The sequence below is a fragment of the Carassius auratus genome, chromosome 16 (genome assembly GCF_003368295.1).
Source record: "Carassius auratus strain Wakin chromosome 16, ASM336829v1, whole genome shotgun sequence".
NCBI classification, from domain to species: Eukaryota; Metazoa; Chordata; class Actinopteri; order Cypriniformes; family Cyprinidae; genus Carassius; species Carassius auratus.
In genome coordinates, this window is record NC_039258.1 from 21,509,811 (window position 1) to 21,524,373 (window position 14,563).

Consider the following 14,563-nt stretch of genomic DNA (forward strand, 5'->3'; position numbering starts at 1 on the left):
CAAAAGGTGCCATCTTCTAAGCTGTGTTTATTAGATCTAGATTGAAATACTTGGCAATAAAAGCTGAAATGTTGATCACGTCTCATAGTCAAACCTAAATATTTTCAGTCTACCTCAAAATAAAGGAACTGGCCTCACTGTTCCAACAATTTTTGAGGGGAGTGTAGTTTTTAGTTTTGTTTCACATATTTGTTTAAGCGTCTCAGCCCATCATGCTCTGACAGACTCTAGGCTACTCACGTGGTTTAATGTGTCTGAGATTCTTCCTGAATGCACAACTTATATTTCACAGGTATATTCTCCATCTGTAAATGTTAGCAAGCCATGGAAATGTTTCAATTTTTTCTCTAAGAAGTGCATGAGCTTTCTATTTTGAGATTCTACTCTCAACTTCACAGACTTCAGTGAACGAGCACCAAACTGACAGAGCTCAATTAAATACAAGCTCAACAATTCTGACTAAAATAACATTTTGCTGAATTATTTGTAGTTAGACAATAAATGTGACGTAGAGTTTTAAATCTACAAGTATATCTATTTTTGACTGTAATGGGGTAATCAAAATACCCTAACACATCTCTGTGCTTTTGTTCTCATTTATTTTCATTTTTAGTTTAGTGAATTTAACTTCCGCTTTATAAACCTTACTTTTGTTTTTAGATTGCAATTAGGGATGCACGATATTGGATTTTGGCCGATATTCGATATGCCGATATTTTCAAAATAATTTTGCCCGATGCCGATACTGATATATATACAAATTTTTCGCCTGATATATTTAAACTTAAATTTTACTGAAGAGAAATCCATGTACCTCTTCTGTACTGATTCTACCATAAACTTATTATTTTACAAATGTAGACAGACATTCACACCTGAAAAACAGGTCTTGGTGCTGCTCAGGATGACGGCTCTTAAGATGTGTAATCATATTTGTAGTGTTGAAAGACTGTTGTTTTACGCCTTCTCGCATCACTTGTGCTTTACAAAGATTGCAAATAGCAACTTTGTTATCTGTTTGACAGATCTCGAAATGCCTCCACACAGCTGACATGTTGTAAGTTTAAGTTTTTGGCGCTCAAGCTACGTTCATGGTCGTCGCGCGTGCACACGCCCCCCTATTTGTTTGGATCATCGGCAGAAATATTCATGTCAGCCGATGCCGATGATGGTCATTTTAAGCTTTTATCGGCCGATACCGATGTTGTGCCGATATTATCGTGCATCCCTTATTGAAATGTTCGAATGAAATGTGATTTTAACCTTTTTTGCACATAATATAAAGGCTTACATGGTTACATTCACTTTATTTGTTTTCATAAGTCTTTAATATGTATTTTGTTGGACAACATTGGGTGGTAAGTGAAATATTAAATAAGTTTTTTTTTTTTTTTTTTTTACAGGAATTTTTGCCCATATCGCCCAGCCCTAGAGGGACTGTGCACTTGCAATGCATTGGCCAAGCATTCATGTTTTCATTTACGTACTGCACTCTGACCCTGGAGATCAAACACCTGTTTGTCTCGTTCTCTCTCTGGCTCCAGCTGACCAAACACATCAGACATTCCTCCATCTGCTCATCACTCCCATCTCTCCCCGCACTCCTCTCCAGCGGGCAACCACGCTCTCCTGCACAACTACACACTGTGCATTCTCACTATCTTTAGTCTTGTAATCTGTGTAAACAGGTGGAGGTACACGCAGACATGTTTACTGCGCTCATAACAAGTCTCTGGACACAGATCGACAACTAAAGAGCCGTTGCGGAAAGCGACGCTGTGGGTCAGAACCAGTCATGCAGAGGAGAAACTCAGGAATGCTCATTTTCCTTCAAATAGCTGCCAGTCCCAGGGGCCGGAGCGGAGCTAAATAAAGTGTGAGGAAACAAGACTGGATGAAAGCATGGAATAAAGGTTTATCTGAACTTCACCACAGTGCATGAGCTCGGTTTAGTTTAGTTCAGTCAGACTCGGTGCTGTTTCCTGTTAGCCTATATGCTCCAAACATACACATATATGCCCGAACCATAAGCTAAATCATTAACAAAACACAGACAAACTGAGATGAATCCTGACATCCAACACAGACCAGACCTACAGCTTCAAATATGACCGTCAAATATAAATCTGGGAACATACAAATCAGCAAACAAAACAGGGACAAAAGATTCCATCAGAACAGCTGCAACATGTATATGAAATTATAAATCAGTTATTTTGAATTGTAATAATATTTCACAATATTACTGGTTAATGTATTTTTGATCAAATAAATGAAATATATTTTTTTCCCTGACACTGTGAACAGCACAAACCACATGGACTCTTATCTTTAGGATTCTGTTTTGGGCCACTTCCTAAATCCTAAACTCAGGTCAGATGATTTGCAGTGCGACCGCAGTATGAACGGTCATATCAGCGTTCATGCGATATTTACATCACACTAGATGGACATTCATCATAATTGAGTGCTGACAGGAGTCACTCTAAAGATTTTATATACTGGTATTAGTGTTGTCAAAATACCCGGTACTTTGGTACCAAGGCTGTACTAAAAAAATTTAAATGTGACGGTACCAGGTTTCTTTAAGTACCGATGGTACCGAGTACACGGTCAACCCTGTTCTTGACGCATACAGCGCTATGATTTATGCTCAGCAAAAAACGCAAAATCCAGTCATGAAAATGAAATGTACATTTTAATATGGACAGCCACGGAATTTGTCAAAGTTAGCATTAATTAATCAAATCTCCATATGGACCAGTATCTGTAAATGTTAAGCCACAAAAGATGGTTGAAATCTGAATCCTGCATGTTCTGTGCGTTTCTGTGTAAATGAATGGATGGTTTGTTTACTACACAGACAGAAGCGCATAAGGCTCGCAGTAATTTCATGTTCATTTTTACATAAAGGCATTGTGCTAGAAATATTACTATTATTTAGTAGAATGTATGTGATACTCCTACTGTTGAAATTTTTAAAGAAATTAATCACACAATATTTATTCCATGTTTAAATTTTAATAGCAAATCCCCTTTATCAAAAAAAAAAAGGGTAAAATTTCATAAATTAAAAGACAAATTAAATTTGGGTGAAACTTTTTTACTGTTTTTCATAATTATATTACTTGTAGAAAAAAATAATTGTAAATAAGTATAAAGAATGGCTTTGGTTTTATTTTTAGTGATAAAAAGTATTTTTTGTTTTTAAAATTAGAATATTTTTGTGTTTTGCTTTGGTACTGAAATTGGTACCGAGAACCGTGGATTTTCACTGGTATCGTACCAAATACTGAAATTTTGGTACCGTGACAACACTAACTGGTATGATCGCTCAGTGAATATGACAGACAGCTGTGGATGTAGTCAGTGGAGAGATAAAGAGGTGTTGAACTTATGAGTATTGCAGTGACAGCTCTATATAATATTTAAATATTTAAAAACTTTGCTCTGTGTCTTCTTATCTTTGCTCATGAATCCACTGAAGCTTCTAAATGAATGGATAAATGATTACTGCAGCAGGCCCTGTGTTTACTTCCGTGTGACAGCACGCTTATATCTTGAGTGAGTTTATATGACACACTTACTGCAAGCGCTGCAGGTGAAGCAGCTGTCGTGGTACAGGCTGCCCATGGCCTGACACGCCTGACTCGCTCCATACACTGCCTTGCTGCACTTCACACAGCTGCCTGCAAAAGAGCAAGAAAACAAACCACGTCACACTTTCAATTCCATTCTATATACTGCAGGTAAGAAGAACTTAATGGAAGAGTGTGTTAGAGGAAAGGCACCGCTGGCGAGGAGTCTGAGCGTCAGTGCAGAGGTCAGCTGAGTTATGAGACTAACCACAATAATGTTTGTTCTGACGGGAGACTCAGTGTGAAGCACTGGATCTTGATATTGGAGATATGTAATTACAAATAGAGGTATTAGAATTACGTTCAACTGAAATGTTGTATTACTTATCTAGACCACAGCTCTGCACATTTGATTCACTCTCAAACAAGCTTCATGAGGTGCATCCCGGGATCAGGGTTACCAAGTCTGCAAAACAAAACTAGCCCAATGGCCAATCAAAATGCGTGGATGAGTCTTAACTTTTAGAAAGAATATCTCTTTGGGTTTGAGACTTTAATCTTTGTGACTTTACAGATCTCACGAATGCACACCACATATACACATATATATATATATATTAGTAACACTCCAAAGTTAAAGGAAAACTTGAAATTGCATCATTTGACTCCTTTATAATAAAATACAATAATTGAAATGCAATGCATGAAAACATCAATTTTAAATGCCATACTAGAACAGAAAATATAGCTTGTTTCTCTTATTCCGTTGCTGCCCCCCAAGAGTGTAATACTATACTTCTGATAGTTCACACACACACACAAACCTGCCCCCTCCTCCTCAGACTTGATGCAAGTGCAGGTTGCCAGACTGTGACACCAACAGGAACGAGTGCACTTGACAATGAATGAAATAAAATGTGTTTTCGAACAACTGGATACCCAGCGTGCTGAAATAAAACTGAGTGAACTGGCTGTGGACGGGTTTCACAAACCAAAACAACAACAACAGACATTCCGGCCACAAACACACATTTTCAAAAGAGAATATCTGCAAACATAATATGGTATTTTTATGCTTTAGTACAGAGGCCCCCAACCATCGGGTTGCGACCAACTACCAGGCCGTGGAAGAACTGCTACCGGGTCGCAAGAACGCTTTGGGAAAAAATGTGTACAGATACGACACTCTGTTATTTATTGCGTGTTAGTGATTGTTCTTATTATTCAGTAATTTTGTTGTATGCAAATGATATGGAGTAGCAATTTGATGATTTCATGTTAAAAAAGTAGATGAAAGATCTTTTCTGCTCTGATCTGTCACATATTAGGGGTTAAACAAATCACAGTATGTAGGGACGAGACCCTGTACTGTTCGGCATGCACATGATTCACAGATTACTTTACACGTTCAAGCTATTTTAAACCACAAAATGAAGAAACGAAAGAGCGCTCAATTTGATACTCGCGCGCTGTTCTCACACACAATCAAAGTCTGCCCAACAGAACATACGGAGACGTGTTTCAGACAGCGCGGAAATACAGAGATGCATATATTTACAGCTTATGTCATAAACGCTCCACAGCCATGTCATTGTGCTTCACATATTTTTTTCCATGCTCATCCCAAACAAATGTCAGATGGGACTCAAAAAAATTAAAATAAAACAACTATAACCACTATATGAACCACTATAAAACTATATAATAGCCTTATTATATAATAGCCATATATATTAGGATATATCCACCCAATCCACCCAAAATTTTCCAAAAGTAACCGGTCCGTGATGTAAAAAAAGTTGGAGACCCCTGCTTTAGTAGTCAAAAACTTTCATTCCGCTCCTTTAAGAGAACATTACATTAAGATTAGCTTAAGATAACTACAGCTCAAGTGAAATCACAAGACTGTCTGTGAGGAAGGTGAGCTGGGAGCACAAGAGACTCTCTGTCCATCTCTGTTGGTTCAGGCTGGTCTACGTGGCATACGCAAGGAGAACACTTCAGTAATCATGAGCTGAGATAACAGCGTTAAACAGACAGGGGTCTGCTCTTAGCCAGCGCTGGCCTCACACAAAAGAGCCTCTGTTTCATCTGGTATTCAGCAAACATCATGCTAACAAGTTCTGCCCACTCAGCAAAGCCTGGTCCAAACGTGCCAAGCTCAGTCAGACTTTCAGCACAAACACAATCAGATCCACATCTGCTTTACAAAAAGCCTTTTCATTGAAACAGGATTCAATTAAACACCATGTTGTAGCACTTTTAAACTAAATCTGGATTCAAAACAAAAATATTTTTTATGTGAGAAATTATTTGGGTCAGAACGACATGTGGACATTATGATTTCCGTCAATGCATCACATGCTGGGAATCCGTGAGTCATCACAAACATATCGCACCCAACAATCAAAATTGTAAGAAATCTTTAACTGGGAGCCAATGAGTTGTGGTTTCCTTCTTATGTCATGTTTCAGACTCCATAGAGCAGATACTAATGGCTAGCATTGCAGTGCCACTTTCCAGCACACATGCACGCTGTTGTAAGCTGTTTGTTTATGAAACTAAACAATGTAGATTTATGTTGTGGTTATGCTCCAAGATGGCATAAACAACATTTTCAAATATCTAAAGTTCATTTCCGATTACATTCGGCACTAGGCACAGAAATGCATGTTCAGCAGCACTATTCACAGCAGAAAATAGGCTGTTTACTCTGCATTAGAATACAGATGTCAGTCTCACAGTTGCGTTTATACAACATTTGGTTTTTACAAGCATGAAAACTGCATAACAGAACCGATATCTTAAAATTTTCTGGAGTGAGGACTCCTTTTTCCAAAAGCAACTAAGTTTGCAAATTCTGTCATTACCAAGTTCAATGGAACTTACCACCATAGTTAACTAATGTTGCTTTTGGGAAACACACCCCAGGGTTATTATAGAAACTAAACTAAACATCATTAACTCGATGTACTGACAAAAATAAATATAAGTATTTAAAGAAACATAAGTAATAAAAATATCAAACACAACAAAATTACTAAAACTTTAAAATTAAAACAGAAAAAAAGAAAATACAAAAAAAAAAAAAAAATTAATAAAAAAAAACACTGTAATAATATCATTCATTACACATTTAACCCAAATTTACACTATTTGAATAAAACATAAAAAGGTAAATGGCAGAAGTTATGGTTATTTACAAGTTTGCCAAAGGATTATTCAGAGCAAATCAGAAAATAATCAATAGATCTATAAGGAGAGAAATGTTAGATTAATGGACAAACTAGAGAAAAGGAATCAATAGATTTATCAATTAAAATAGGTTAGTTGCAGCCTTAGAATCAATACAAGCTTACTTGACCAAATATGAGCTGCAGATTTCCCAAACTGTTAGATCAAAATGATTTTCTGTGGTAATCGAGCACGTTCCAGATGCTGTCAATATAGCGGTGAAGATGCACTGAACCTGAACAAATCATGGACAAATCATGTGGAGTGAATTTCTAACAAGCATCGCTGTCTGCTAAATTAACACATTATCACACATGACACATGCAGGAAAGTGTGCTTATATTCACACTGGACTCTTTTCAACTTCTCTCAGAGAACATACATCTTGCACATAGATCTACATCGACTCAAAATAACCATTACCAGTAAATGTAGCCCCTTGAGAGCTGAAGAGACCACTCAGTAGATTCCCATCAGCACCAGTGCTATTTATTTACAGCATCGACAATAAAAGAATCTGTTTTTGCTATTTATCAGCCCACGTGTGCTTATTAATACATTCATGTGAGTACAGCCAGGGCCCTAAATTTATACCTACCAAATGCCACACAAGTAGAAACTAGCTTTGGCAAATAGGTAAAGCCATTTCTTCCCAGCTGTCTACTTTATCAGGAACAGACACATAATGCATAGTCTAACTGAACTGGTTGTGGCACACCAACAGTCACAACTATGCAAGGAGAAAACAGAAATAATAATCCTGCGATAGAGGGAAAAAACATAAATTATGCAAAATACAATTATATTAAATTAATAAATAACTCCATATTTAGTTTAATAATAGGAAAAATTATATCCTGCCCATTTAATTATTGCACAATGATTATCTTGCATTTCAGCTCTCTAAATGATTGATGTCATTTCTAAAATGGGTAAACTAGCCAAACTGTTATGGTGAACATTTGGACACTTGTTTGACTAGTAAAATTATTGTGCAAGCCCACATTTATTTAACTGTATAGTAATATTTAACAGTTGATTGCATACTCTAATAACAGCCCATTTTAAAATAACTAAAACGTGATTCATTTAGTTATTAATTACTGTTGTGTAATGTTATTTGTGTAAACAATTTCCAGCATTTCACTTATAAAAGTGTGAGTATTTAACATGCATTCACATTAACGCACGTGCAGCAGGGAAAGGGACTGATCCCTTCGTCAGCTCAGAGATGTGGATTCATACAGCAATTCATTTGTCACATGGATTTGGCCTCTGTCAAAAATGTCCAAATAGTGCTCAAGAAATTACAGCAGGTATATTTTCCCAGTTCATCCGCCATTGGGATGTAGGCCAAACAGTTAATTCAGAGTACAGCCATTCACAAGAGCAGGACATGAACTCAAAAGCTAAGGGACAGGAAGCCAAGAATCCTAGACGACAATTAAGATAAAGCCATCTAGTCGACAGGCAGATTAAGGAATCCTTCATCAAAAGAGCGCAGGGCACAAAGCATGAAAGTCTGCTGTTGGTATGTCTGTGTGCACAAGGCGGGATCCCTCTCTCCCTCCCTCCAGCCAGACTCACATCTCACCCACTGTCTCTTGCAAAACAAAACACAGCAGCAGGGAGAGGCCAAGCATAACCCACTCCAGAGTCCAGACGGGGGGGACGCCAACCATTTGGATGTCAGCAGAGGCAAGCTCACCATTGGGCTTCACTAAAGAGTCTGGTCATTTATTACCTTCTCTTTGTCCTCGTGTAGCTACTTTGTAAAAATGTCGACATTCCTTGACATCTCGGCGGTGCAGCAGCTGTCAGACGGAGACTATAAACACCAGCATGGCTTTACTGAGCCATTCACTGCCAGCTCAGCATCCAGAACGCATCAAGAGGACACAGGTGGATGTCAAAACATCCGTCAGTACCTAAACTGGGTCTTCCCTAATGAATGTAAACACAATCGTTTGGTCATCAATGTGTTTTTCAATAGCACATAAATTAGGGGTAATCCTCAGATAGATTCCTTAATAATATGGATTTGAGTAATAATTTTAGTATTTTCACATTTCTGTGTCTTTCAGCTTATGTTATCATAGTTGGGTAAATTCTTAGTGAATGGCATCTACAACAAGCAGCATTTATAGTGTTCCCATTTAATCTAATAGCAAAAGAACGAAAGAAAAAAAAAAAACATTTCTATGACTTTTCCCAAAAATTATCTACAGTGGTTAGATGATGTCAAATTTGCCATTCACTCTCAGCTGTTGTTCTAGAAACAAAAAAAAAAAAAAAAAAATATATATATATATATATATATATATATATATATATATATATATATATATATACACATGCTAGATTTACAATGTTGTAGGTTACACAACTCCCATTAATACATAGCCAGAATATGTTTACTTACCATGTTTGTGTATGCTGTATATTTATTATCTATATATAAATACATATGTACTGTATATATTTTTAACAAATATTTTCATGTTTTTGTATACAAACACTTAATATAATTATATAAACACTATATAATTTATAATTTATTTTTCCATATATACATATACGCACACACACACATATAAACATACACAGAACACAAACATATAGTATGTAAACAAACTTATTTTGAATCGATTTATCATGTTTAAACGTTTTGCAGCCCTATTATTGTCCAAAAGTGACTTGTTGTGGCCTGAATGATATTTGACGTTTTCAAGGCTTAAAAAAGAATACTGCGTGGGGCTGACGATGAAAGCAATGTACTTTATTCACCCACTCCTCAGTATATGAAAAATCCTTGATTTGTTCAGTTCATGCAAGGCCAAAGAAAGCATTTGTCACTCAATCAATGTTGATAATCAGAGAGTATGAATCAGAGAGAGAGAGAGAGAGAGAGAGAGAGAGAGAGAGAGAGTATGAATCAGAGAGAGAGAGAGTGAGAGTGACTGTCAAGTACAGTACAAAGTACAGCACAATGGTCACGAGGATATGAGCTGCGCGGCAAACACTCCATGTGCTTCGCGGCTTCGTTTAGTTAAATTTAAAACCAGCTATTTCCTAGTGACCACAACATACAGTCCATGTAAACAACAAATGTCCAGAGACATGCTTAGAGGAAACTATGCGTCTGTGTAGGCTCGGGCACAAGCATGCTAATGTTTGTGTCTATATTGCATGTCTGTATCTCTTCTGCAATCACAGTAACATATACTAAAGATTCTTGACACACACTACAAGCTCTATGCTTTTCCAGCAGGAAATTCCTTTAGCAAGACTGAATGATTTACAAAAGCTCAATGGAAACAGCAAGTGCAGCTAGGGACTGCTAGACCATCACGCTTTATATCTGAGAACTATTCTCAGTGCACTTTTTCCAAATGGCAGTAAAAACTATAATCCATTCAGTTATGGGTCAACTGATTACCGGTACCTTAGATATTTTTTTCCACCCTTCTACTATATACAAGTGTGAATATTAAGACAAGGAAAACCATAAAACTTTGTTCAGTGCATCATCAGAGACTACACTTTCAAAAACACTGAGGAAACTGAAGACAAGCACATAAGATGCACTTGTCAGCTTCCTCTGTTAGCCATTAAAGCTAAAGCTAGGAACATAGGCTCATTAATAGGTTCCAAATTATATTCAGCTCCTTCTTAAGTGACTTTTTGTAATGTGTTGTCTCTCACACAGAGACCACCCACGATTTCTTTACGTATTTTAGAAGTCCACTTAGTAGTCACAGTGTTACACTTGTTTATGGACCTCACTCAGGATAGATGGCATATTTAATTTAAAGCTGTGAATAATCACAGTACAGACCATTGGATGGGTTGTGCTTGTGTACCTTGGTGTTGATCGTTCAGACAAAATATGAAAATATGGCTTTCCAACAAAAAAAATTATAACTGTGAAAACGGACCAACTTAAAACTGTAAAGACACTGGCTGAAATGTACTCTTTTTGCATCATGGTAAAGGAATGGTTCACACACAAATGAAAATTCTTCCGTCATTCCAAACCTCTAAGACATACTTTCTTCTGCGAAACGCAAAAGAAAATATTTTGAAGAATGTTGGAAACCAAACAACTTTTGATCCCATTGACTTCCAAAAGATCTCTCTAAATATTCTCTTTTATGTTCCACAGAAGAAAGACACTCGTACAGTAAAGACATGAGGTTGAGTAAATGACAGCATATTCATTTTTGGGTGAACCTCCCCTTTAAATATGCCATCTTCCCTGAGCTTCAGAAGTATATACCTGCACTTCAACCATAAATCCTTTTAGTCTTAAGTAAACTGAAACTAAATTTAACACTGAGCATGAACGATGTTAAAATACCTTGAGCGTTTGGTTTGTAATATCGTCTGCCAGAGACAATTGTTCGGTCTTGTGTAGAGACAAAAGTGAATGAATTAGTTTTGCAGGCCCACTGCCCACAGAGCGAATAATAATGGGGATGGTGATGTTGGTTTAGGCTTGTTTCATACACAGCAGGCACCATGCAACAGGAGGAAACTTTCCTTAGTGTAAGAAATATCCATTAGCTTGAATAGACTCCCACAGATCAGAGTCTAGCTCAATGAAAAGAGGTAACAGCAAAGTCTGCCGTTGGCAACTAAAATGTAATAAAATTAATTATCAACAGATTAGAAAAAGGCAGGTCGAGGAATAGCTTCTGGAGAGGAAAAAGCACCAGTAACAGGGATCTAGGCTACATCATTAATTCACACACTTGCATACAACTGAATGTACGGCTCATTGTGGCAAGATCCACACACACACAAACACACACACACATATAGAGTGAAGGTCAAGTAGAAACAGGCAGAGGGTTTTTCAATCAGCAAGCTGCTAAACAAAATTGCAGATGTGAAAAAGATAAATATAAAAACAGCAAACTGGCAGTGACCACGTTGTGCTTACCAAAGTACTCAGCCTTTGGCTGGGCGTCCATCTCCTTTTCCAGGCGTTCAGTTAGAGCTTCTAATTTTATTTCAGCCGCAGATGGCCCCTGATCCGTCTGTACATGGAGGGTCTGGCATGGCAGCTTGAGCGCCCGAGAAGGGCTGGAAGACTCATCATGGGGCGACTCAACAGGGGTAGAAGCGGGCACTGTCAGGTTACCGGGTGCAGGGCTCTTGGGTTGGGATGGCTCACCTTGCTTCCCTCCATGAGACAATGGAAATTGTGTCACCTGGGTAGGGGAGGGGGTGCCAATATTATGAGCTCCCCCATTTTGATATGTCGGTCCACTGGCAGGCCTCTGGGCAGAGCTTAGTTGGTGCTGTACAGGGCTAACCTGTTGCGGCTGGTGATATGCATCCCTGTATGTTCCTGTGGGCGACTGAGAGGGAGACTTCCCTGTTTGAGGGAATCCCTGAGACACTGGAGAATAATTCTGACCTGCTCCAGGTGAGCTGGAAGAGGAGGAACTGTTGGAGAAAGGAGATGATGGTGTCTGAGACGGGTAAACACTTCTTGATGCCCATGTGCCAGGGGGGCTGGTAGAGGGTGCCGATCGGGCTGGAACTGGTATTGGGTTAACAGCATTCCCAGTCTCATTAATGTCATATACCCTGTTGCTGGATCCATCAGGTAAGCTGGCAAAATTATGCTTTTGTCCTTCATAAGATATGTATGGACTCACACTGGCAGTGCCAACCATTGGTCCAGACATGATGGGTGGTTTGGCTGCTGCTTCACCACCCTGTCTATAACTATTGATGGGTGGTCTGTCTTTGGTGTAAAATGTGTTATCTGACACTTTCGAGTGACTTCCATTGATTCTTGCCGCCAGACTGTTTCTTGCCATCTCCTCTTGCTGCTTCTGCATGTGTATTTTGGTCATCTTTGAAGCGAAGACTTTTCTGGTTTCTTCAAAATCCGGGTTGTTTCCCGCATCTCTCTTCACGCGAAATAAGCCGTCCTTCGATGCTTCATACATGTTCAAGTCCTCGATGAATTTACTCGCCTCAAGTCCCAAATCGTCGTATTTATCCATGTTTGCAACTAGAAGCAAGAACTGAAACACCCAGAAAGAAATTTTTTAACGACTTCTGTCAAAGGAGGATCTCCAGCGGTAAATTTAGACAAACCATTGAAGACGGAAAACTGATGGGGAACAGCTGTCCAAACTCATTCACCTGTGAAAAGCCACCAGTAAGATCAGTCAAAACTGCTGAAGCCAAGTGAAGGGTTTAGGTTTCCACAGCAAACATCACACGACACAGATTAAATCCACTAAAATAGCCGACCCGCCAAAATAAATAAGTGACCAAGCGTCACGGGAAAGCTATTTCGACGAAAAACCTCTCGGCATTTTCTTAACCTGTAGATAAAACTAACTGTAGACAACGACAAAAAGAAGGAAAATCCTCAATGAAACGAACTAACAGCTGACTGAAAAGAAACGTACACGCGCAGAACTGCTCTTGTAACTTTCGGAGGCAGCTCTCGGTTTAAATCGACTGAAACTCGACCTAAACTCTAACATCTAACGAATTCTACAACACAATGGACGAGAGCAAGTTTAAACGGCTGCTTTAGTGAACTCTTCTCCTCACTGAGAGAAACTGAGCGACTCCCGCCGAGTCCCGCGGTGAATGAAGGAGCGCGCGACCAGCGCTGCAGTTCACGAGCGCGCCCACAGGAGAACAGAGTCCGCGTGCAGGTTATTAACACGGATCCACTCTAAATAATCAAGATCAGTGTTTTGGGGTTTGTTTGGAGAAGTTTTGAGCTGTTTAGAGAGCTTGTAGCCTACTTGAAAGAGACATGTAAAGACTCTGCTGTCGTGCGGTTGCGTTGTAACTTTACATGATTAAAGTAGTCTACACTGAAGAGAATTTTCTCACCACAAGACATGTGGAAATAATAAAACATTGCATTTTAATTATAGTGAATTTGACATCTAACGTTTAATTTGATACGGTTAGCCTACTTGAGGAGTCAACTTGGTCTGTTGGACTGGAGCAAAACCCCAGTGTTATAATAAAAGAATGAAACTGAGCCTTTAGGCTATGAATTAATAGATTAGATTAAAAAAATGCATAGGCTAGATGAAAGGTTTTCATTTAATTAGGGAATTTACTGGTTCAAGTTCAGTCCCTAAAATTCATGTTTCAGAATTTTCCAATATGCTTCAAAAATGGCAAAAAAGCACATTCACTATTATATAATACTTTAAGTCATTCATCTCTATGTGCTGAACAAACCAAAATGTATGTTATTCACAGACAATATTTCCTCTGAAGTCTTTCAAAGCATAACACAATGCATAATATTAAATGTGCCACACAACTATTAGCCTATAAACACAACATATAGGTACATGTTTGATGGTTACTGTGGAGATCACTGCGGCATGCTGATCATCCTCACTCAGGTCCCATCTGAAGACATTTCAGAGAGTTCCAGTAGCCAAACCAAACCATGATGTTGTGTAGAGGAAAGTGAAGTGAGGGATAACACAACTCATGTGATCAACTCCACAAGCCAAACATTCCTACACGGCAACATTATCTGCAGCATGAAGAGGGACAGAAATGCTTTCCTCTACAAGCACACACCTCACATGTCCAGTAACATTAGTCCCATAAAGTATGTGGACACTTAAAAAATGTTTTTCATTAGCGACAAATAAAAGCAAGTGTATTATTTCCCTTGTGCACTTCTCATTTGGGAGTCACACTAATGATCTTCATGGCCAAAAGTGACCGGACACCTGACA

General features: G+C 38.5%; 1 protein-coding gene across 3 annotated transcripts in view; it reads right to left on the reverse strand.

Moving 5' to 3' along the window:
- Positions 1-14,315, reverse strand: part of LOC113116522 (LIM domain-containing protein 1-like) — a 36,269-nt gene extending 21,954 nt beyond the window's left edge. The window contains exons 1-3 of one of the 3 annotated variants that reach the window (XM_026284733.1): positions 14,165-14,315; positions 11,758-12,856; positions 3,588-3,689 (exon numbers count right to left, since the gene is read on the reverse strand). In XM_026284733.1, the coding sequence (XP_026140518.1) occupies positions 3,588-3,689; positions 11,758-12,835 (1,180 nt within the window). In that variant the 5' untranslated portion in view covers positions 12,836-12,856; positions 14,165-14,315. Of the gene's footprint in view, positions 1-3,587; positions 3,690-11,757; positions 13,518-14,164 lie in introns of those variants that run through there. The other 2 variants (XM_026284732.1, XM_026284731.1) reach the window with 2 other exon arrangements.
- Between the last annotated feature and the right edge of the window lie 248 nt (positions 14,316-14,563).